The sequence below is a fragment of the Dermacentor variabilis genome, chromosome 2 (assembly GCF_050947875.1).
Source record: "Dermacentor variabilis isolate Ectoservices chromosome 2, ASM5094787v1, whole genome shotgun sequence".
Lineage (NCBI taxonomy): Eukaryota > Metazoa > Arthropoda > Arachnida > Ixodida > Ixodidae > Dermacentor > Dermacentor variabilis.
Genome location: NC_134569.1, coordinates 248,977,455 through 249,001,302, shown reverse-complemented (window position 1 = coordinate 249,001,302; position 23,848 = coordinate 248,977,455). Strand labels below are relative to the sequence as shown.

The 23,848-nt window shown below is 45.8% G+C and overlaps 1 protein-coding gene across 4 annotated transcripts in view; it reads left to right on the top strand.

Moving 5' to 3' along the window:
* Positions 1-23,848, top strand: part of Lrch (Leucine-rich-repeats and calponin homology domain protein) — a 246,742-nt gene that overhangs the window by 13,426 nt on the left and 209,468 nt on the right. For all 4 annotated transcript variants that reach the window (XM_075682826.1, XM_075682824.1, XM_075682823.1 and 1 more), the window contains exons 2-3: positions 10,820-10,964; positions 14,324-14,450. In XM_075682826.1, coding sequence (XP_075538941.1) covers positions 10,820-10,964; positions 14,324-14,450 — 272 coding nt within the window. The remainder of the gene's footprint in view (positions 1-10,819; positions 10,965-14,323; positions 14,451-23,848) is intronic.

Here is a 23,848-nt window from a genome sequence, read left to right as displayed (position 1 = left end):
CGCGATGCGTGAAAAGTCCTTGACAAAGCGCCTACAGTAGGCACACATGCCAAGGAATCTGCGCACTGCTTTCTTGTCGGTTGGCTGCGGGAACTTTGCAATGGCAGCTGTCTTCTGTGGGTCGGGGCGTACTCCTGATTTGCTGATCACGTGGCCTAGGAACAAAAGCTCATCGTAAGCGAAGCGGCACTTTTCCGGCTTCAGAGCGAGCCCTGATGACTTGATGGCTTCTAACACTGTCGCAAGCCGCCTAAGGTGATCGTCGAAATTTCCGGCGAAGATGACGACGTCATCCAAGTAAACGAGACAGGTCTGCCACTTCAATCCTGCTAAAACTGTGTCCATCACGCGCTGGAACGTTGCAGGTGCCGAGCATAGTCCGAATGGCATGACCTTGAACTCGTAGAGGCCGTCTGGGGGATGAAGGCCGTCTTTTCGCGATCTCTTTCATCGACTTCTATTTGCCAATAGTCAGACTTGAGGTCCATTGACGAGAAGTATTTAGCGTTGCAGAGCCGATCCAATGCGTCGTCTATCCTTGGGAGGGAGTATACGTCCTTCTTCGTGATTTTGTTCAGTCGATGATAATCGACGCAGAAACGTAGGGTTCCGTCCTTTTTCTTCACCAGGACAACAGGGGATGCCCACGGGCTTTTCGACGGCTGGATGATGTCGTTGCGCAGCATTTTGTCGACTTGTTCTCTTATAGCTTTGCTTTCTCGCGGCGAAACTCGGTGAGGGCTCTGGCGGAGTGGTCGAGCGTACTCCTCGGTGATTATGCGATGCTTGGCGACTGGTGTTTGTCGAATCCTCGATGACGTCGAAAAGCAGCCTTTGTATCGTCGGAGCAGACTTCTGAGCTGCTGTTGCTTAATCACGGGGAGACTTGGATTAATGTCGTAGTCTGGTTCGGGAACCATGGTCGTCGGGGTAGATGCGGCGGAATCCGAGAGGACAAATGCGTTGCTGTTTTCCAGAATTTCCTCGATGTATGCGATCGTCGTGCCCTTGTTGATGTGCTTGAACTCCTGGCTGAAGTTTGTCAGCAACACTTTCGTGTTTCCTCCGTGCAATCGAGCGATCCCTCTTGCGGCACAAATTTCACGGTCTAGCACTAGACGTTGGTCGCCTTTGATGACGCCTTCTACGTCAGCGGGTGTTTCGGTGCCGACCGAAATAACAATGCTGGAGCGAGGCGGGATGGTCACTTGATCTTCGAGCACGCTCAAGGCGTGGTGACTACGAGGGCTCTCCGACAGTATCGCATGGTCTTCCGACAGTTATTGACTTCGACTTCAGGTCGATGACTGCGCCGTGTTGGTTGAGGAAGTCCATGCCAAGAATGACATCTCGTGAACACTGTTGGAGGATAACGAAGGTGACAGGATATGTCCGGTCGTGAATGGTAATTCTTGCCGTGCACATTCCAGTCGGCGTTATGAGGTGTCCTCCAGCGGTACGAATTTGAGGGCCTTCCCACGTAGTCTTAACTTTCTTCGACTGGGCGGCGATGTGTCCACTCATGATGGAGTAATCAGCCCCTGTGTCGACTAAGGCGGTGACTGCGTGGCCGTCGAGAAGCACGTCGAGGTCGGTGGTTCTTTGTCTTGCATTACAGCTCGGTCTTGGCGTCGGATCATGACTGCGTCGCGTTGACCTGTGGCTGGTATGTTACGTCGTCTTTCGTCGTCACATTCTTTCCTTCCAGACTTCGTCGGGACGGCGGCATGTCGTTATGTCGTCGAGGTAGTTTCTTCGGCGTCTTCGTCGGCAGCGGAGGATCTTCGTCAGTTCGACAGACAGCAACCGCACCTCCATCGATTGCTGGTTTTAGTTTTCCGGATGTGGGCTCGCTGACCGGCCCCGGGCTGGGCCAGTGTATGGTTGGCGCTGCGGCGACAGGTAGCGGCCTGGTGATGGCGAACAGGACGGTCTTTGAGAGCTCCACTGAGTAGCCGCGAGGTATTCAGCGATATCGCGAGGGCGTTCACCTTGCTGCGGGCGCGGAGCGTTGACGGCGAAACCTCGAAGTCCCATTTCCCGGTATGGACATCGTCGGTAGACGTGACCCGCTTCCCCGCAGTGGTAGCAGAACGGGCGGTGGTCAGGAGCGCGCCAAACGTCGGTCTTCCTCGGGTAGCTGCGCTGGGCGACGGGTGGGCATGCTGGCGGCGGCGGCGGTGGTCGACGGAATTGCGGCGTTACAGGGCCCTGGTGCGGTCGCGGAGGAGGACCTTGACGGCGTACGACGGCGGCGTAGGTCATCGCTTCGGGCTGGGGTTGCAGTAATTGAGGTTGCTCCTCCGGAACTCCAAGCGACCGCTGAACCTCATCTTTGACGATGTCAGCAATCGAGGCCACTTGAGGCTGCGACGACGGCAAGAGCTTCTGAAGCTCCTCTCGTACGATTGCCCTTATTGGCGGCGAGGAGTTACGGAGTCGCCCTCTATCGGAAGTGCCTCGCTGGCGTAGTATGAGGGATCACGTGGCGCGGTCCTCATAGGTTTTGCTGTCAGCGCTCCCTGAAAAACACCACGCGCGAGCTCTCCCGGACATTTCTGTAAGTACTTTCGAAACGAGAGAAGTTTCTTACTGTCTAAATAATAATCTTGGGCAAACTGAACAATCGTTTACAGCCGCTATCTCTTTACCGAATACGTACAGTGAACGCCACTGCGCGCGGTCGCCGCGATGGAGTCCCCCGAACCGGCTTCTTGCGTGAAAGGTAGGTAAACGCTGAGAGCAAACTATGTGAAATATGTTCTTATAGTGTTTGTATAACTAAATGGAGCGTAATAGAATGAAGCCTCAATGCAGCGATCGCGCAGATTCGCAGCGACCGACTGCGCGTCTGCATGCTTGTCCGCGCACTGTTTCGCTTTCTCCGCGCGCGTTTTCGCACCGTGCCATGAGCTTTAGGCCGCAGAATATGAGCATTTGACAGTATACAAGCAACCATTGTTGCGTGGGCGCTATCAGAGCTGTTCAAAAATAATTTCATTGTAGAGACTTCGACGCCTACGGGGACTGTGATGTGCCGTCGCGACGATTCAATCTTTCTTTCTTCTAAATTCTTTGACCTTTCGATACTATTTCTCGAGTTGCGTCGCACTGTATGTTTATCGGCGTTCTCAGCGTGCAATTTCCCGCTGCTCCTTTTTTGTAATCCAGTGCATTAATTCATAACATAAACATGACCATATGCCATGCTTTCTTTAAATGTGCTTCTTACCGCTGCCTTTCCACTCCACTGAACTTGCCAGTATCTATAGTATCGACAAGTTCATAGACCAAACCGTCATGACATTAGTCGGGCAGCGGACTCGGGCGTGCGTCTCAGTGCGCGTTTTCAGAACATCGCAGACCGGGCGCCATAGCAGAAATCTTCCTCGCGTCTGTGCTTGCTGCATACCCGAGTTGTAGCCGATGACTGTTTGCCGGTTTTATGTTTCGCGAGCCAAGCTTCACACAGCTTCTTGTCTTGCGGCTACGTGTGAATAAGGCTGACACCGGCCTCCGTTACGTGCGTCCGGCCCTGCGGCACCGAGCAGTATAGCCTACCATGTTGCGCGCCTTCAAAGGCAGCCACTACCTATTGTAGTGCTTTCAAGCGTTGTAAAGGAGACACTCGAAGCGGGAAAATTTCGCCACTAAATGAAAACCGCAGCCTACGAGGGAATTTAAACTCGTTTTCAGCTCGCTTCGGCGCGCCCGAAGCAGCCGACGCGGCCGCTATGTCCACGTGATCCCTCCTAGCACGTCACGCCGACGGTGGCGCCAACTTTTCCAGTGGTGGAGCTCGAGGCCAATAGCCTCACGCAGGTCCTCGGAGGCCAGTGATTGAACTCCGGCATAGTTTGTAGAGTTCGTGCGGCGGTCCAATTGCCGGTTTCGCATCTCGAGTGTCTTCTTGATGCTAGTGGCCTTGCGAAGAAACTCGTCGACGATCTTCGGTGGGTTTCGTACCATACCGGCGAAAAGTTCCTCCTTTACACCACGCATTAGTAGCCGGACTTTCTTTTCCTCAGACATTTCTGGGTCGGCGTGGCAGAATAGGCGGCTCCTTTCTTCTGTAAAAATCGCTGTGGTCTCGTTAGGCAGCTGCACTCGGGTTTCTAGTAGTGCTTGGGCGCGTTCTCGGCGTACGACGCTTGTGAATGTCTGCAGGAAGCCGCTATGGAAAAGGTCCCAGGTCGTTAAGGTGGCTTCTCTGTTCTCGAACCACGTCCTGGCAGCGTCTTGTTGAAGACATGTCGCAGTTTGTCGTCGCTGTTCCAGCTGTTAAATGCAGTGACCCTCTTGTACGTCTCGAGCCAGGTTTCCGGGTCCTCGAATGTTGAACCGCGGAACATGGGGGGCTCCCTGGGTTGCTGCAGCACAACGGGGGATGCTGGGGCTGCCATTGGGGTGGACTTGGTGGCAATCTTCCTGCTCGTCTCTGGTAGAAGTCCGTGCTCTGGGGGCAGTCCTTGCAGTCGGCGGCTAGCACGCTGGTCTTGGGCGACGTTGGTTTTGTCCTCGGGCTTCGGGCTTGGATCGCGGCTTCGCGGGGGCGTTCGGTACATGAACGCACAAGCACCTTCACCAGATGTCACGTGGTGGTGACGTTGAAGAACACAGTGGTAATACTGTGAAAGACAAAACTAACTTTTATTGGGTGAAGCTGTGCCCACAAAAACAGGCTACACTTATAACACAATGATAGCGGTGAACACGGTCGGCGATCGTCGAAAATCTGATCAGCGGGTCAAGCGCGTCCGCTTTTATACAGCAGTCGTTGAATGTTCCAGACTAATCGTTCGGACCTGCGTGCCTTCCACAAAGTTCTACACCATTCGCGTCAGGTGATGAAATCAGATAACATAAGGTTTGGCGACAACAGACAGCGGATAGAAGCATCAATAACTTTCCAGAAACTTCGGATACATGCAGACGCGTCCCACGCTGTGCGATTACATTTGTTAGGCGGCAAAACGTGGTTGCCCGATAAAGATAAGTACACGTGTCAATATTCAAATGTCCAAGAATTTCGAAGACAAAAAAAGATTGAATCATTGCGATGGCACATCACTGTTGCCGTAGGCATCGAAGTCTCTATAACGGAATTATTTTTGAACAGTTCTGATTGCATCCACGCAGCAATGGTTGCTAGTGTGCTGTCAAATGCTCATATGCTGCACCCTAAAGCTCACGGCGCGGTGCAAAAACACACTCACAGCGAAAGCAAAACATTGTGCCTGAATATGCATGCAGACGCGCAGGCGGTCGCTGCGAACCAGTGCGATCGCTGCATTGAGGCTTCATTCTGTTATTCTCCATTTGGTTATACAGACAGCCCAGTATAAGAACATATTTCAAATAGTTTACTCCTGCGTTTGCCTACGTTTCACGTATGAAGCCGGTTCGGGAGACTCCATCGCGGCGACCTCGCACAGTGGCGTTCACGGTGCGTATTCGGTAAAGAGATGGCGTCTGTAAACGATTCTGTTCGTTCAGTTTGCCTAAGATTATTTTATCGACAGTCAAAAACTTTCCTAATTTTGAGAGTACCTACATAAATGTCCAGGAGGGTTGCCGCGTGGTGTTTTTATTGAGCGCCATAAGCAAAACCTACGAGGAGCGCACCGCGTGATCCCTCATACTAGCAACCGAGGTGCTTTCGACAGATGGCGACTCAATAAATCCTCACCTCCAATAGTACGAGAATGCTTCGAATGGCAAATTTCACCTGCCGAATTGTTATAACTTATAACAATTCGAGTAATTGAATTCTGCAGCTCAAAAATTTGCAATATTTTACCTCTCAGGGTTTGCAAAGTTGCAAATTGTTTCTTTTCGAGAACCACAATGTGTGATTTAATAATTGAGTTTTTTTTGTCCTGTTGCACCTGCTATTTCTACAGCTGATACGTTATCTTTTATTAGGGCAGAAGCTAGCCTTTCTTAGCCATTTATCCAGATACTTTTGTATTTAATATCTTGAAGGGGCAGTGCGAGACGACAAGAACAGAAAACAGGCAAGACACAGCACAGTGCTGTCTTTTCTGTTTTGTTCTTCTTGCACTGCCCCTTCAAGATATTCGACCAGTACCAACTTGCCCAAACATTGATTCTTCTACTTTTGTACTTATTTTCTGTATGTTTGAAAATAAAATGCTTGTACCAGTGGACTGAACCCACACCAACACCTTTTGTCAACAATCCATAGAAAAATGGCAGTCAGGCTTTAAATGTGAACACATCTAAACAGTCAGCAACGGGTACTAAAATCAAATTTAAAAGAGAATGAAAAGTAGCTTTGTTGCTTTAGCGTAAATGCCTTTAGTGTTGACCCTTTTCGCGCTGATCTCTTGGGCGCTGCCATGTTTGATCTAATGGTGACGTGTTCATTGCTTGCCTCAACTGCCTCCGTGGCCTCTGCATTTACATTGGGTGTGTACGATGCCGGTGCGGCTTAGCATGGCTCTCGCTTCAGAGTGAATTCTCGGGATGGCTACGCTCTCACTATTATAACTATTATAATGAGCTTTCACTTTCTCTAAGCTCAGCTGAAAGGTTAGTTATGAGCGCATAGCATGTCCATTTTCTGCAATCGTTCGGCAATTCTGGTGCCCATATGCCTAACGAGATGCGTCCGCATAGCAACAGCAGGTTGGTTGCTAATGGACCGTCTTGGCTTGGATACGTTTGGCACGAGGCACCAGACAGCGCTCTGTTCTATAACATTTTCTTTACGTTTGTGTTTCCGTGAGGTAAACTAAAAGACTTGAAAGGACACACACTGGAATGTCCTGCAAAGGTGCTTACATTTCACGTACGTAAGGCGACAAACGCTATTCTAAAGCTGTCTATTATTTCTGCCTAATTGCTCATGGGTGTGCTCAGTTCCGATATATTTGTTCTTGCTGCATGCAAGGCTTGAAACGTAGCTGTTAATACTTTGCCTTAATACGTTAATACCTTGTAGCAAAGTTGTATTATCGCTAGTAACTCTGTTGCTCTTGTGGACCGTCACAAAACATTCAGCTTCAGCCATTCATGCGCTATCGGTGTAGTCCATCATTTGTTGTGCATATATGGTGCACATATCTTCAAGTGTGTGCCCATTCACTCATTGACACGTTGGTGATACAAGGGGGCGTAAGATTCTGTGCCAGTTGGGGTAGATGTGTGTACATACTGTGCGCAGAACATGCTATGACAGGAAACGGTGCTGCTACATTTGTCATTGCTTAACAAGTGGTTGTCACTCTTGCCGACATTCCAGGGCTAAAGTGCTTTCTTAAGGTTAGCGATACAACACTGGCGGATAAGCAAATTTCTGTATCCTCAAAGAAAGCTGTACATCACAATGTGCCGGTAACACACACGGGCAGTTGCATTAACAGTCCGTGAAATTGGCTACAGAGATCCATTCCATTCCTTAATATGCCAGTCGCTATTTTTGTGGCCAAGTGCTGCACACATCTTCAATCCACACGATTCAGTCCAGCATGATTGGAGCACAGTGTGTGAGCGAAAACTCGGTTGCATTTCCAATAGCTGATCGCACAGAAGCAAGGTGGAAGCAGTAATGGTTTCACATTCGTGTGATGTATCTGAGATGACTTGTTGCACACAGCCAAAATCGCCATCTCGTTTCTCTAGAACAAACTTCTCTGCAAAAAGGGTCAATAGCTAAGAACGTGGTATACCTTGAAAGCATTGTTGTCGTTTATCCGCCTACAGTAATCACGGAGACATGGTTGCACCATGACATCAGTTATTGGGAAATCACACCAGCTGGATAGGCAATTTATTGTAAAGATAAGGGTTTCTGCACCACTGGTGTGGCAGGTAGGTTTAAAGAATACTTGACTGGGTCTAGATTACCCGACATCACTGATCTCATCACGGATAGTTTGACCATGGAAATTGCATCTGATGATTTCATTCTTCTCATTGATGCATTCTACAGCTTTTGAAATTCAGGCAACACTTCCTTTGAAGAATTAAATATTTTTTTTTTTGCATATAAAGATCATTCATGTAATCTATTATTGGTGGGGGAGTTAAACTCTTCGGGAGTAGTTTGGCCAAACAAATTACCCGATGCATTGTCCCATAAAGTTTAACTTTTTTTTTTTACATTTTTCTTTTTCATGACCTGACCCAACTTCTGCACACATGTTCAAAGAGGAAGCACATCGATTTCGGATTTGTTCTTTGTGAAGGTACTGTTAAGGAACATATCTATGTACACCTCATAGAAGGAATATTGGTACATATTATGGTATCCCCCCTACAATAATGCTCAATAAGAGTGATGTAAGTACTCGAATAAATAAATAAATCTCTTAACATAAATTCTTTTCCTAAAGTTAAACCAAAGGAAATCTTAGTTCTAGAATTCACACTTGCAAATGATGTTGATTATTAGATGTACTGGATCATTCTTTCCTTCTTTTTTCATTTTTCTGAAAAAAAAACTTGTGCTGTTTTTTGAAAATGTTGGTCTCGCATTGTATGCACAATTTTATACCTTAGAAGCGTAAGCCCTAGTGTGCTTTTAGCCCTTCGATGACAAAGGAAAGAGCTCACATAGCACACAAAATTTACAAGGCAAGAGAGAAAGAGAGAGAAATGAACTTTATTGTTAGACCAGGCTTCTTGAGCCCAAAGGTGAGTGGCCTCCTCAGTCCATGATTACAAAGCCGGCACCGAATAAAACAACACACGAAGAAGGGGGACACGAGACAGCACGTAGGCGCAACTAGCCTGCCAACACATGCTCAGCTCCTCAGTCCAGGTAGCCATGGCTCGCTGCCGCCGCCCGAGCCCCGTTCACCAACCGTAGCTGGCTGTCAGGGTCTTGAGTCACCAACAGAGCCTCCCACTGGTCTTCCGATTCTTCCTCCATATCCGCTTCTTCCTGCACGTTATCGCCTGGTGGTGATGATGATGGTTGTACTTCGCGGTTATTTTTGCACTCCAGCACCATATGGCGCAAGGTGTTAGGCGTGTCCGGCGAGCAGAACTTGCAGTCTCACTCGTAGGTGCCCGGATACATGGCGTGCAGCAGTGTTCCATGCGGGTAGGTTCCAGCCTACCAGCATGGCAAAAAAAAAAAAACACTGGTTATGCTTTTAAACTGCTATTGCTGAAATAGAAATGGTATCTGCTCTTTGTGTTGTGCTTTAGCATGACCTTAATAAAAGGAGTATTATGCAAGTATGCCTCGGAAAGGGTTTCTTGTAACAAAAACATAAATGCTGAGGCTTTACCCATGATGGTGTTGTTGTTCCATGTTTTGCAATGTTTGGTGGAGTGCGACCCCTAGAAAATATTTGTATTTACAAAGAGGGGGTTCTATCAATGCTATTTAATTTAAACATTGAAAGGTTATCTGGAGTTGATGATGGCATCTCCAAAGCTTTTCTTTTTGTTATGCCGAATGGTGTACTAAATATCTGCTTAATATTTAGCAAGTCATTGTCATGTATAGAACTTTTTAGTGAATAGAAACACTAAAAAAATTACTTCTACATCTGAAGTAGATGACTGGTCACCTACTTCTTCCTGCAGGCTTATTTCTTTCTGTGAACTCACACAAAAGCTCTCAAACACATCATTTTTAGCCTATGTCTACTTTTATTGAGAATAACTGCATAATAGCCACTGAGAATGGTTTCTGCCTAGAAGTATCCACCACTTCCTAGCTGCTTGAAACTGTCAATAATTCTGCGTCAGCATTAGACAGATGTGCGTAAGTTGATATAACATTTCTTAGTTAAGAAAAGCATTTGATTGATTATCCCATTATAAACTGTTTTTGAAACATAAACCTATCCTTAAAAATGATTTCCTTCATTTACTCATAACACTTCAAAGGTTCCAATAACAGGGACATGGATAGAGGCATATTTCAAACATGTAGACAAACAGCATTGGTCAATGACATGGCTTCGAGCTCTGCCCACGTGCTGTTGGGTACTCTTCAAGGTTCTGTCCTCAGACCAATCTTTTCATTGTTAGTTATGACTTTTAATGACGGCTTTAATCATCAGTTTATATTTTGCTCATATATTTTGCTCATACAAAACAGCCACCCACACTGTTTAACTGTGACTACAGTTCTCTTAGGCACATCCAGCTCACAAACCACCACTTCACTCGTTAATAAGCATGTTACACTAAGACAACGGAAAGATATGTTCAGGCATGAGTGTTTACCGACTGTGGTAAAAAAATTCATTATCACTGTTTGCCCCAATTATTTAATGACTTCAGTGTCAACCTGTTTAACACAAGCACGATGCAAACAATGTGACGAAATAAATGAGAATATGGTATGAACTGTGCTTGCTTTTCAATCATTCACTTTGTTTGTTTTGTGTATAATTTCAATGTGTTGTTCTTGCAGTTGAAGATGCTACACATTTACCATGCTTTTTAAGTGCCTATTTCTTTTTTTCTCTCTTTTTACTTTTTGTAGACATTGATAATGTGTTATCGGGGGGTTACTATTCGCTGCACATTTGCCGGTTTGTTTAATTGTTTTGCAGAAACAAATAATGTCAATGTGTTATCATGGCGGTGTATAGCACTACGCATTTACAATATAGCGCTTTAGTTTGTAAGCAAGATAACAAGCTTACTGTTGTATGCTTTTTGTGTAGGAAGATGTTCCACCACCTCCTGGTCACCTAACATGCACTGTATGCTTAGAGTGACCACTGAGTTCACTATGTGCTAAAGAAAAGCAAAATGTGTATTTCAGTGTGCTAGTTGCAGTCCTCTATGTTCTTGGAGATCATACAGCTCTGTGTTCTCTATGCAGACTTGTCAAAGAACCGACTGAGCGAGCTTCCCACCGAGCTATGCGGCCTAGTGCTGCTTGAACGTCTGGACTGCCACAGCAATGTGCTGCGTGTTGTACCCCCGACTGTGGCTGCATTGCAGTCCCTGACATACCTTGACCTCAGGTCAGTGCCTGTGTGCTGCAAATGTAGTTGATTTTAGACAGCCGGATGGTAAGGCAGTAATCACTTCTATGTTTATTTTTATTTACCACTCGGACCAATATGTGTGCATGCGTAATTTAAATATTGAAATCTTGCATTATTGATCATGTGTTCAGCCAGCAGAAATGCACTTTATGAAGTGTTATAGCTATAGCCTGTTAGGTGTACATGTAGTCTATTGTCTGTAAAAGAAATTGCCAGTAATGAGATTGCTGACATTAGCATGTTTGCTGCAGTGTGCCTTTTAATGTAACCAAACTTGTCATTGTCTTTCCCAATTCCTTGATTGCAGTTTCCATTTCTGAACAGTGCTTTGAATGCTTCATGTTTGACCATATTGCCGTACAATTTGATCTGGGATACAAGTATGCTCATCAGCCTATCTAAAACTACATTCGAGTATTATGGGGCAGTCTTCTTTTTCTTTTGTTCTTGCAGCATATAGATTGTGCAGATCATCTCAACACACTAGTATGCAGCACAAACCAGTTAAATTGATATCACTTCAGGTTACTAATAACAGCTCTTGCCATCTGCTCTTTATAGTGGAGGTGTATATGATAGTTCTGAATATATATTTTAATGATGTTTATGACAATCAGATTATCCAGCTTTCCCACATTGTATGGAAACTGCACTGGGATTGAGCCAATGCAGTATGCGAGTGCTTTTTGAAAAGCCTGCTTTGTAGCATTTACACACTACTTTAAAAATATTCAATTATGTGTATTCATAAGGTGCTATCACTATTCAATTTGTGTTTAGCTTGTCTTCAATAAACAGTACTTGCACATTCCTAGTGTACAATGATGCTCTGCTCTGTCAAAACCAGTTAGCAGTAGATCACCCCTATTGTGCTACCTTGCTGAAATAGTTATTCTTGTTCTATAAATGTGTTACACAAATTGTGCCTTAAAGGGACCCTCACCAGGTCTGGCCATTTTGAGCCGACAAGTGACGTGCATAGTATGTGCACTGATCGTGTTTGCAAGGTATTACACCGCTATGCACAGCAAAAACATTTAGCATCTCACAGCAAATGTTGTGCGCCCTTCTCCTCGCGGGCATTGCGCTCCCAGCAGGGCAGTCTACGTCATTCGCACCAGTGCACCTGCGCAGTTTGCAGAGCTGTGACGTCGCTCTCAGTGACATGTGGCTTTGAGAACTTTTCAGGGCAACAGCAGTTGTTTGTTTAATATTTTGCATCAATAGGCGAATTAAGGTTTAGAGAAATAATAAAACATACAAACCGAATGTATGTGTATTTTTGTTTTACTTCGTACCGTAGCAAGAGAGGTGTACTTCCGTTCTATCTGCTGGTTCCCACATTGTGCAGTCACGCGCTCAGAGAATGAAACAATGTCATTTTCTACCACGTCATGCTCTTTGATGCACTCACGTCTACCACAGTGTTCCTGTGGCACTGATTTGTCATGCCACTAGCCAGTTTCCAACGGTACAACAACGCAGTATATTGCGTTGTTGTATTCAAAAGCAGGGCCAGCCTCTTCAAACGTGCTTGCACTGGGCGATCCAGTCCGCAAAAGCAGCCAGGAAACAGTGCAGGTGTTCTCATGCACAGCTAGCAAGATCCTGCAGAGAGTGAAATGAAACAAACGCTACAGCTTGTGGGCTTGTGCGCAAGACCGTCACCACAAAGCGCACCGCGCAGCAAAAGGGCGAGGTAAAGGAAAGAAAGAAGGTGGGGACAGTGACACGTACATGACATGATCCTCCGGATCTGGTATGGGAGAACACAGGGGAGAAATTTTGCTTGCGGTGCCTGGAAGGGGCAGCTGGCAAGCAGGCAGCTGGCAAGAGCGTCTGTGTTGGCGGTGCAGCTCGCCTCCTGAAATCATTGCTTTGCGATACTTCATGCTTTTCTCTGCTAATAATGAACCAGTTTAAAAATTATTGTGGTACAACATTCCCTAGAGGGCACGGAACAAATTCCAAGGTATAACCAAAATTTGCTGTGTGGCCTAATGAGGGGCCCATTAAGCTTACCAAACACATAGGAAGACTAGCGAAACAAGACCCCTGTGTACGTTAATGGCACAAAAATAACCTGATAGCTTTGTGCAATAAATAACGTATGGGTTTGATGAGAAGGTTAAAAAAAAAGTAAAGAATGGTGTGTTAAATAAGCAATTTAATGTGGTGATGTGCATTATGATGAGGAATGAAACAGCAACAATAACAATTAGGGGACTGCTGAAGCCATTGAACAGAAAACAAACATTCTTGGTACTGTAATTAAGAAGGACTTCATGCTTGCAGCTGTTAAGTGGTAAAAAAGAACTGGTTGTGATAAATTTATTTTATGTTACACTAGAACCTGGCTCATTCAAATGTTGTTGCTCTGCAAGAAAATCTTCAAATTTAAGATGATTTTTATAGGATAGAAAGCTGTAACACAGTTATTTTAAGCACCTATTGTTGCAAGAATACTTGGTTCAGTAAATCGTAGCACTTCAGGTCATGTTCTCAGCAGGCAAACCACACACTCATAGAAATGGTTGTTGTTGCATGGGAAAGCACCCTCACAGAACAAGTGCATGATGTGGAGTGTTAATGCTGATTTTTTCATTGCTCACCAACTAACTCGTCTTCACACAACACCACTGTGGCATGTAGGCATCTTGTGCATAGGCGGTCATCTCGGCATGGGCATTTCAAGTCGTAAGTGTACCTATAGTACTGTGTCTTCAAAGCTAAAACCTTTCATATATGACACCCTGTTAATACTGCTTCGCAGGTGCTTTAAGGGCCCTCGTCCTTGTGCATGAAAAGTTATAGTTGTAAAGTATATGGTAACTCTATAAAATTTTACATTTAAGGCGTACAGCCACAAGGCTTCTTCTCTATTATGATACATATTCATTCCCGAATTTGTTACCTTACATAGATAATTTTGCATTCTGAAATGGGAATGTCTATGCAAAGACATGCTCCAGGGTGATGCAGGTCATAGCATGTTGCTTGCCGCTCTGAAAGCAGGCTGGAGGTGATAACAGTTGCAATGACTTATTCTCCTACAAAAAAAAAAAAAGAAAGAAAGATGGCTGTGCTATGAGCAGTGTCACTACGGGGATGTGTCTGCACTGAGATTTGTGCCTAAGAACGCGAAATTAGCCACACTGATTGGATCACTTTGGGATGGATATCTTGAAGTGCAATCTTTGTATAGATATCGTACAAAATTAACTTGCCATAGCATGCGACTTTTGAAATTGCAAAGGGTGTGCCTACCGGGGCTTCCAATCACTGCACTTATGTTCGCAGAAGAGCTTACTGTTCCTCTGTTGTTCCTCGTGCAGCCGAAACCAGCTGAGTGCACTTCCAATGGCAGTCTGCCAGTTGCCTCTGGCAGTGTTGCTGGTGTCCAGCAACCGGCTAGCAGAGCTGCCAGAGGAATTAGGCAGGATGCGCTCGCTCATGGACCTGGTGAGTAGCAGAGGCTACAAGTCAGACCCTCTCCCCTCTTTTTGGCGAAATGGCACGGTTGACGGGAAACACAATGTGTCTGTTTCAGCCACAGCGTTGTCTAGTGGTAGAACATCCACCTCGTATGTGGGAGGTACTGAGTTCAAATCCTTGTGCCTCTGGGGTAGAGATGTCCTCTGGCCTGGTGCTCAGCTTCTTGTTGGAGTTCACATCTTGAAAGGGGACCTATTAGAGATTTCATGTGTGTGGTCTCTGGGCACCTCTTGTCCAACCACAGATGGCCTCGTTGAAGGGCATCCACCAAGGGTGTGGGATTGAAATGCTGTCGCTGGGCAACTACCAGTAGAATAGGTGCAAGCGCACTCCTGACCTGGTGCTTTATGGGACCTCAACACTTGGAAAGGGGTGTTTGATTGTCCCTAACCCAAAGGCATCCCCACTTCAATAAGTGCATTTGGGGTGCCACATGGGAAATTGCCGCCATAGGAGCAGCCCAAACCTTTTTTTTTTTTTTTGTGCTCACAAGGGTTTTGACAGGAATTTAGAGTGCAGGCTCCTTGCCAAGCATATTAACTCTGAAGGTAGCCAAATGCCAGGCCAGCGTACACCCGTTTTAACCAGTGGGTACCCGGTGGCAGTGGGAATCTAACCCGCAACCTGCCGCAGTCAGGGTAGGTGCTCTACAACTAGGCCACACATTGACACTGTTGTCAGCACACTGTGTTGCATGTTTCACCCGTCCCATCATCTACGCTCTTTTGCCGTAATGAACATAAACCAACTAACCCAGCTTAGGCCTCTTGTGCTCTCCCCTCTGTTGTTGCAAGGGCAGCATGACAGAGGAACTGGTAGGATCGGCACGTTTACTGTTTATTGCTCCCTTTATGAGGCAATATCTCGTGTCTATGCTGAAATGACTGTGTTTAAAAAAAAAATGAAAAAGATGGAAAGCTTCACAGGAATGTTTCGATCCTGACTGAGCTAGCTTGGATGCTTGGTTGCCACAGTCAGAAGTTCGAATCCTCTCAGTTTTTTTTTAATTATTATTATTATTTTCCCCCCTGAAAGTGGGAAACTCGAATTCACCTCCCCCAGTATATTACATCTCCAGGCTTGGAGTGGCGCCTGACACCGGCAAAAATGCCGAGTGCAAGTGGGACTATAGTAATCCAGGTACAACCAAATTAGAAAGGCCCACTAAGCTTCAACAGAACACTCCCTCACCAGAACAGGAATTGGCCTCCCTGGTGCAGTATTCGGCCACTCCCTTCCAAATGACTCCAATAGAATAAGGGCAACAATTGAATTTAGTCAACCAAGGGAACAGGCAGGTTTCACAGGAAGGGATACCCTACAGTGGATCACATCCATATCATCAATCACATAATCGAGAAATTCGCAGAATGCAATCAGCCTTTCTATATGACTTTCATAGATTGTGAAAAGGCATTTGATTCCGTAGCAATACCAGCATTCATAGAGGCATTACGTAATCAAGGAGTACAGGACGCTTACGTAAATACCTTGGAAAGTACCTACAGAGCTTCCACAGCTACCTTAATTCTCCAAAGGAGAAGGAAGATGCCTATATAGAAAGGGGTCAGACAAGGAGACGCAATCTCTCCAATGCTATTTACTGTGTGCTTGGAAGAAGTATTCAAGCTATTAAGTTTCAACAACAACAAATGATCGAGAACCTTAACAGAGAGAGTATAAGAGTAAGTATAAATCTAGAGAAATTTGAAAATGAAATTTTTGATATCTACAGCTGATATTCCTTTAATTCACCAAGTTTTGAATCTCACGCCACTTTCACTGCAAAATGCTGCAAAATTATTTCTGCACTTTTGTTTAAAAGTGAATGTATTCCTTTTTTCTCGTTTTCTCAAAACACCGACTTTTGACTTCTTGCTGATTTGCCACAGCAATATCTCTGCCTTCAAGGCAGATAGAGCCATAATTTGTTTTGTTGCTTGTAGCTGAGTCTACAAAGTATGCACTGGTAGGAACAGATTTTGGAAGTTATGCTTTAAATTTTTTCAATTCTGCTTTAGATCAGACAGTAGGGTACCCACAATCGGAACAGTGAAGATTGAATTGGCTATAAAATTACTAATGTTTGATGTATCAAAAAAGTATTCCTACCATTGTGTTCCTTATGTTTTCTAGTACCTAGGCATGTGCCAATGTAAATTTTTGTAGCGCATTTTTTTGCTGTTGTTTCTGCAAATGATGAACAATGAATTTCATTTATCTTCAGAACTAAATGAACTATTTGAAAAATAATTACATATTTAAAATCGGCACAGAAATCTTAACAGGAATTGAACGTTTCATGAATATTGATGGAAAACATCATGAACATTATTTTAATAACAAAGTGTGTCTTAGAGACTAAAAAATGACGAAAAAATGGATTTCTTGAAAGTGGTATTTTCATAATATACAAACACTGTCGCATGTTCTGACCAAGTTTCCCGCATCATGGATAAATATTTCAGCCACAATATCAATTTATGTAACCGCCGCGAGCTATATTTTGACAGAAAGAACCATAAAAATAGGGATTTTTTCATGCCATGTTGCTGCTGAACGACGTATGCTGTCACGGCCACCTTGGTCGCATTGGAAAGAACTCAGTGCCTCCTTCAGAAGATGCCTGACGCGTGAGCTGAGAAGCTGGTTCCGGCCCATCTCCTATTTCCTCCTCTCCACCAGGGTCGGCTGCGAGCGCCAGTTGCAGCTGCTGCTCGAAACTTGAATCACGTTCCCCTGCCCCCAAGATTTTAGTGGTGTCTGTTGTAGTCTCTCGTCAAGCCATTGGTTGAGCGCGCACCAGCCTAGTAATCGTCACTTCCTTCGCAACAGGAAGTAGGGTCGGCAGTGAGCGCCGTCTCTCTGCGACTACCCCGAACTACAGGAACCTCTGTCGCACGAGATAGTGTCACCAGGATGCACCCTGATCGGCCTCCCGAGTGGTGGCCCCCGGGCGCCCTCTCCACCTTAGCTCTCTTCCACTGACTGTTTCATCGCCACCGCAGACGCTCCCAGGCCCGCAACGAGATCGTTACATGGGATCTTTGCTTCCGTGACTTGTCATTCTCACGCTTCTCACTTGTCACTTGTCATTATCACTGGTCATTCTCTCACTTCTTGATTAGCCCTAGCGCAGCGGGCGCGCATACTCAATCGTTGTTGCGGTGAGGACTAGAGAAGTGGAACTAAGAAATTATGTATTTAACCGCGCTGTGTGAGCCTTAGCCGCACTGGGATTCACAGCTCAGCTGTGATAAATAATACAACATCTAAGGATTGGTGGAAATATTGGGTCGTTGTGAAGGGCTATCAGATGTTCCCACGCGTGATGAAGTTCCCATAGCAGCATTATGAAAGTATTCTTAAACAGCTCCCAGAAGTTTTCACCAAATGATTCCTTATGTCTTCTCAAATGTGCATATGCTCTCATGTAAGCACACAGCATGGGTAAATACATATAATGCTGTATATTCGTGACCAAAAAAAGAAAGAAGAGAATACGAGAGAAGAGTAGGCAGAACTTCGCCTGAATCAGCTCTTTACTTTGCTGCTTTTGTGGCTAATTTCCCAGCAAGAAGTTGTGCAGGCAATATCAAATTCAAATGCTTTTGAAATATGCCATGTTTTATGTATCTTCAATCAATCAATAATTTATTTCAGTATCAAAGGCACTTGGTGGGTACAGACAAAAAACCATTCATTAGGCTTGACGAGTACTGGCAGACAAGAGGCATAACAAATACAGCACACCAACAGAATGTGTGTCATATCTTTTTGGATAGAATGCATTTGTTTTTTCGAATTGTTTGTGAAAGTGCAATTCAGGTCGATTATCTGATGATGCAGAAATTTTTTCCCAGATAAATGGCGGTGTACAGGTAGCTAATTAAAAGTATTGGCTGATTAACTTTCTAAATATTCAATTTTTGTTACAAATAGAAATATTTTTTAATTGGCCTACTTAGCAGAAATCCCAAGACTAGCGCTGCTTCATTGTGTCATGTCTACCTCCAAAATGTCATACAAAATATATTAGCTTTCCTGTTAACAGTTTCTTAAAAACCTCCGTCTAAGTGGCCAGAATATTATGGAAACAATGTTGCATATTTTAGCACTTATTTTGGGAATAACTGTCTCGAAAAATATGCTAGTCTCAGAATTTTCGCTAAGCTGATATGACAGCAACAGTACGTAGTTGAATTTGCACAGTTTCAATGAGAATAATATTAACAGTTTACTATTAAATCATAATAATTTGTGAAGGTACCGGGCTGACGCCAGGTGGCATAGAGTCGCAGGCATGGGATGGTAGGCAACGGTGTGTGGCGGCGGAGAGAACATGTAAGGCGTGTGTGCGTGGTCGGTATGCGGGGAGTGCGTGACAATGAACAGAATGAGTGAAGTAATCGGCTGAGCAAGCCGCGTGCGGTGCCGCGGGATGGAACGCAGACTGCGTGTGTGTGCGGGCACTGTGGATTTCCCAAAATAAGAAACATACATGACAAATTGGCTATATCGAAATTCGAATTTGTTATGAAATTAATGTACAGTTGAACCTCGCTACAACGAAACTGACGGGGCGCGCGAAAAATTTCGTTAAAGCGAAATTTCGTTGAGGCGAAAACAGGCCAAAAACACTGTCAGGTTGGACCACATAGTCCCAAAACATCATTTATTTCCAAAGAAGTCGGTCAGCTTCTTCTGCTTCTTTTTTTTTGCCACGAGTGCAGTGGCGCGGCTTTCGCACTCGGTGAACAGTTGCATCGCGACGTCGTCATCGTGAGCACCGAAAAATCTGCGGATCACATCAAAAGCATCCATCACTTTTATTGCAGGTGGTGGCGCTAAGTCCTCCGCGTCGCTGTCATCATCCGATGATGCGTCGTTGTGGCGAACGCCCTCAATTATAGCTTCGTCACTCAGCTCCTCGTGAGCTAGCACTTCACTGTCAACAGCGATGTAGTCGCCGATGTGAACATCGGCCGGCACATCTCCGGAGTCCTGAAGGGCTGCCCATGCCGCATTGGCCTCTGTGGAGGGTGGAGCAATTGTACTGCAGCCTTCCTCGTCCGACGTGGAGTTCGCTGCCAGTTGAGCATCGGAGTGAAAGCCGGCGTGCACAAAACAGTTGTAGATGATACTGCGACTGGTTGCCGTCCACGCTGCTGAGACCATCTGTACAGCCATGTACAAATCCACTTCGATTGCCCGACCGGTGTCGATGTTTAACACCAGCCGCTGAATCAGTCGCTGTCGATAAGCGCTTTTAACGCTATTGATGATACCTTGATCCAGCGGCTGGATTAAAGCCGTGCAATTCGGCGGGAAGAATCTTACTTCCACGCTTTGAAGCTGAACGTCTTCAACGTTATGCGCTGAGCAATTGTCGATGAGCAAACAAACCTTACGTTTCTTTGCCGTCATGTCACGGTCGAAAGCGGTTAGCCACTCTTTGAAAACGGCCCGTGTCATCCAAGACTTCTTATTGGCAACATATTTGACGGGCAGGCTCTTGCCACCTTTGAAGCACCGCGGCTTCGCACTTTTGCCTATCACCAGTGGGCAGCGCTTGTCAGACCCGTCCATGTTGCAGCACAGGAGCACAGTCACACGCTTTTTGCTATGCTTCCCTCCGCTGCATGGCTGGCCCTTCATGTGAAGCGTCTTGGAGGGGAGGAGCTCGAAGAAAAGTCCCGTTTCATCGGCATTGTATATGTCTGATGTGGCATATTTCTCCATTAATTCCGGCACAGTAGCTGATGCCCAAGCAGATGCAGCGTCGGCGTCTGATGAGGCCGACTCCCCACACAGCACTTTAGCGACGATTTCATGCCTGGCCTTAAAACGGGTCAGCCACCCTGAGCTGGCTTTGAAATCATTGATGCCCAGCATACAGGCATAGCCAAGTGCCTTTTGCTGCAACATGTTTCCGCTGACCGGCATCTTCTTTGCGCGCACGTCGAGGAACCACGTGTACAGAGCCTTCTCAAGGTCCTCATGAGCCGCTTGCGTCAGCTTTTTCCGCTTCGCGGATGTCCCCGAAGAAAGAGCTTGCGCTATCGCGTCTTTCGACTTCAAGATCGTTGACAGCGTGCTCTGTGAGATGCCGAAGTCCGCTGCAACATCTCCCTTTTTCCTGCCACTGGATGCCGCGCTGATAATCCGTGCCTTCTCTTCAAGCGAGGGGAACTTCCGCTTTCTAGATGAAGTCGCCATGCTCGCATTCATTACAGCGCACTAGCAGCACAAGCACGAGTGAAAAAAACTAGGGCAAACGCGCTGCTGTTGCCAGGCTGCTGCGTCCTTTGGCAACGGATTGGTTGCGGCTCTGAATTGGATTGGAAGAAAACGGCAGCTTGCCCCCGCGCCTTGTCGCAAGGCAGCCAGCCCGATAGTCATCAACACCAAGCTATGGCGGTGATCATGTGCGTTTCAGTGAGTGGATTAGTTTGGTCCAGCGAATGTTTAGCGAAACAAAGCAGCGTGGGCCTATGGAAGTACATAGATGGGCGGCGATATGCTTGTTTTATTGTAAGATATATTTTTAAATCGAGCTTCGCATAGCAAAAATTTCGTTGAAGCGGAAACGCGCCCCAAAAATGGTTCGTTGTGATGAGAAATTTGTTCCATTACTTTGTATAGCGAGCTGACGGGGAATTGGAAATATTTCGTTGAAGCGAAAATTTCGTTGAAGCGACGTTCGTTGTAGCGGGGTTCGACTGTATAACACTTCATGTATTGTACCCAAACAGGCTGAATGCGAGTGCGTATGCGCTGTTCCCTAGTGGCTAGCACCGGAAACATTTTGTATGGTGACGCTGGTTTGTACAGCAGACAATGTGCGCATATGCAATAGGGCGGGTAGCCTGCAGCATTGTCGATGAGGATGCGAACTCGTATATCGTCAGCACAGTGCTGGCTACGCAGTATTTGCACTGTGTTTCTGTAGAAACTTCACCTGTTCACAGTGATATTCGGTTAACGTGCAGTACTTCACAATATAGGCCGACATGACACAGATGTCAATAACAGGGCCACCTGCGGTGCGATCGGGGATGGTTGTTCGGCGCGTTCGTTCGGTTACCGGCGCACGCGATTGGCCGACTCCGCGCCGACGTCGCCAGCCGCGGGGCGCGGCCACGTCTTTGGTGATGTCAAAATGACGACACGCGCCTGTCAATCATCCTCCCACCGAGCATTTCGTCTGCTAGGCGCCGAACCCGACGAGAGCTGGGAAGTTTGGAGCGATCATACGGCTTCGCATGGCGCGTCTGGTGGATTGAATTGGATTGATTAAACATGGCACGTTTGAATCCAATCCATAGTTTAATTTGAGAAAATGGCGCTTCCGTTAGGAACTTAGGTTGTTGCGCTGGCGTTTCTAGAGGAAGGAGGAGAGCGGATGGCGGTACGAAACGCGTTTGAAGAAATGGCAGAAAGTGAATTCTGGCGTCGTTTTTGTTTCTTGAAACAAATAATTCGTTGGTTGTACAGAGAAATCATTGGTGCCAATCATCATTGGTGCCAGCGAGCCACTGGAATGTTATTGCTGCCTCTTGTAAAGTGCGCCACTTTCCCGTCTTTTTTTTTTCTTCTCGCTGTGCGCGACACCACCTAGGGACAGCGCAAAGAAACTAAAAGTTATAAATTGCAGCAGTCACACGTACTACTATTTGAAAACGTGTTTGGGCTTGAGAAGAAAAAATACATTTTTTTAGATAAAGATTTCATTAATTTGGAAGACGAAAAACATTTCGTTTTGTAGTATACTGTCTGCAAGCGGACGACAAACGATGGAAGTAAACTTCCGGGGAGGTCACCGCTTCCTGATTGGCTGCTCTCTCCGCCCCACTGTCACAGATTTTGCATACTGCAACTTTGTGATGTTGCAGCAACTGAACAGAATGCGTATCGAACAAAATATCTCCGATCGCGCCCCTGGTGCTGACGCCAACATTCGCCCGACTAGTTGGCAGACTGTCACTGGGAGACCTATAGTGTCACATTAGTATGACGAAGATGCAACCGACAGCAGTGAGTCGTCATAGTGAGACAGGCTTTCGTACCGATCATCATCATTAGCAGCCTATTTATGTCCACTGCAGGACGAAGGCCTCTCCCTGCGATCTCCAATTACCCCCTGTCCTGTGCCAACTGATTCCAACTGGCATCAGCAAATATCCTAATTTCGTTGCACCACCTAGTCTTCTGCCGTCCTCTACTGCACTTCCCTTCTCTAGGTACCCATTCTGTCACCCTAATGGTCCTAATGCTCCAACAGTTATCTGATCTGCACATTACATGGCCTACCCAGTGCCATTTTTTTCTCTTGATGTCTATTAGAGCATCGTCTATACCCGTTCGTGCCGATCGCCGTGCAATCGGCTGCCTAATGAGAACATTGCATCTACAATGCGAGTGTCACATGCAGTTGTGCTTTTGTATGCATTTATTGATTTATTTGTTTATTCAGTTACTTGACAGGCTTCCGAAGGAGTATTGCGGGAGGGGAGGATACAAGGAATTAGAAAAAAGAAAGGAGTACTAAGAAATTATACATTGTCAGCGAGTAAACATGAAAGAACAAATATCTAACAATGTTAATAATGCGATAAATGAAACAAAACGACTGTGTGACGTAGCAAAAAAAAAAAGGTGTACCAAGAAATTATACAAATGGTAGCTGGTGAAGATGAAAGAACAAGTCTCTAACAATGTTAACGCAATACAAAACAAACATTAAAAAAAAAAACTATAGAACTTTGCTAAACGTATTTACTTAGGTTCTCAGTATGGTTTAGTTGCCATAAATTATGGAAATAATATGCATAAGTGTGCTTTGAAGAATACAGGGTCAGGAATGTCAACTATGTCGTTTGGTTGGTTATTCCAATGCTGAATGGCACGTGGTAACATGGAAGAATTGAAAGCATTGGTTCGGCCAAAGATGCGCTGGAAACTCAGATGATTATGCAGACGCCGAGATGGACGAGTGAGCGGCAGGGTGGACGGGCGCGTGCTATGGACTATTTTGTGAAACGGACCAAGCAATGCTATTGTTCTTCGTGATTCAAAAGATGAGAGGGATAAAGATGACTTAATGCTAGTCACGCTAGAGTCGCAGTGATAATCTCTGACAATGAAGCAGGCAGCGCGGTTTTGGACTGACTCGAGAGTCGCGATTAGGCGAGCTTGATGAGGTGACCAGATAGGGGATGCGAATTCCAGTTGTGGCCTTACAAATGTCTGATAGGCGATTTGTCTGGTGAGGGCAGAAGCATCATACAGGTTATGTTTAAGATAACCGAGCGTACTTGAGGCTTTAGCAGTTGTTTTTTTCTATGTGCACAGACCACGAGAGG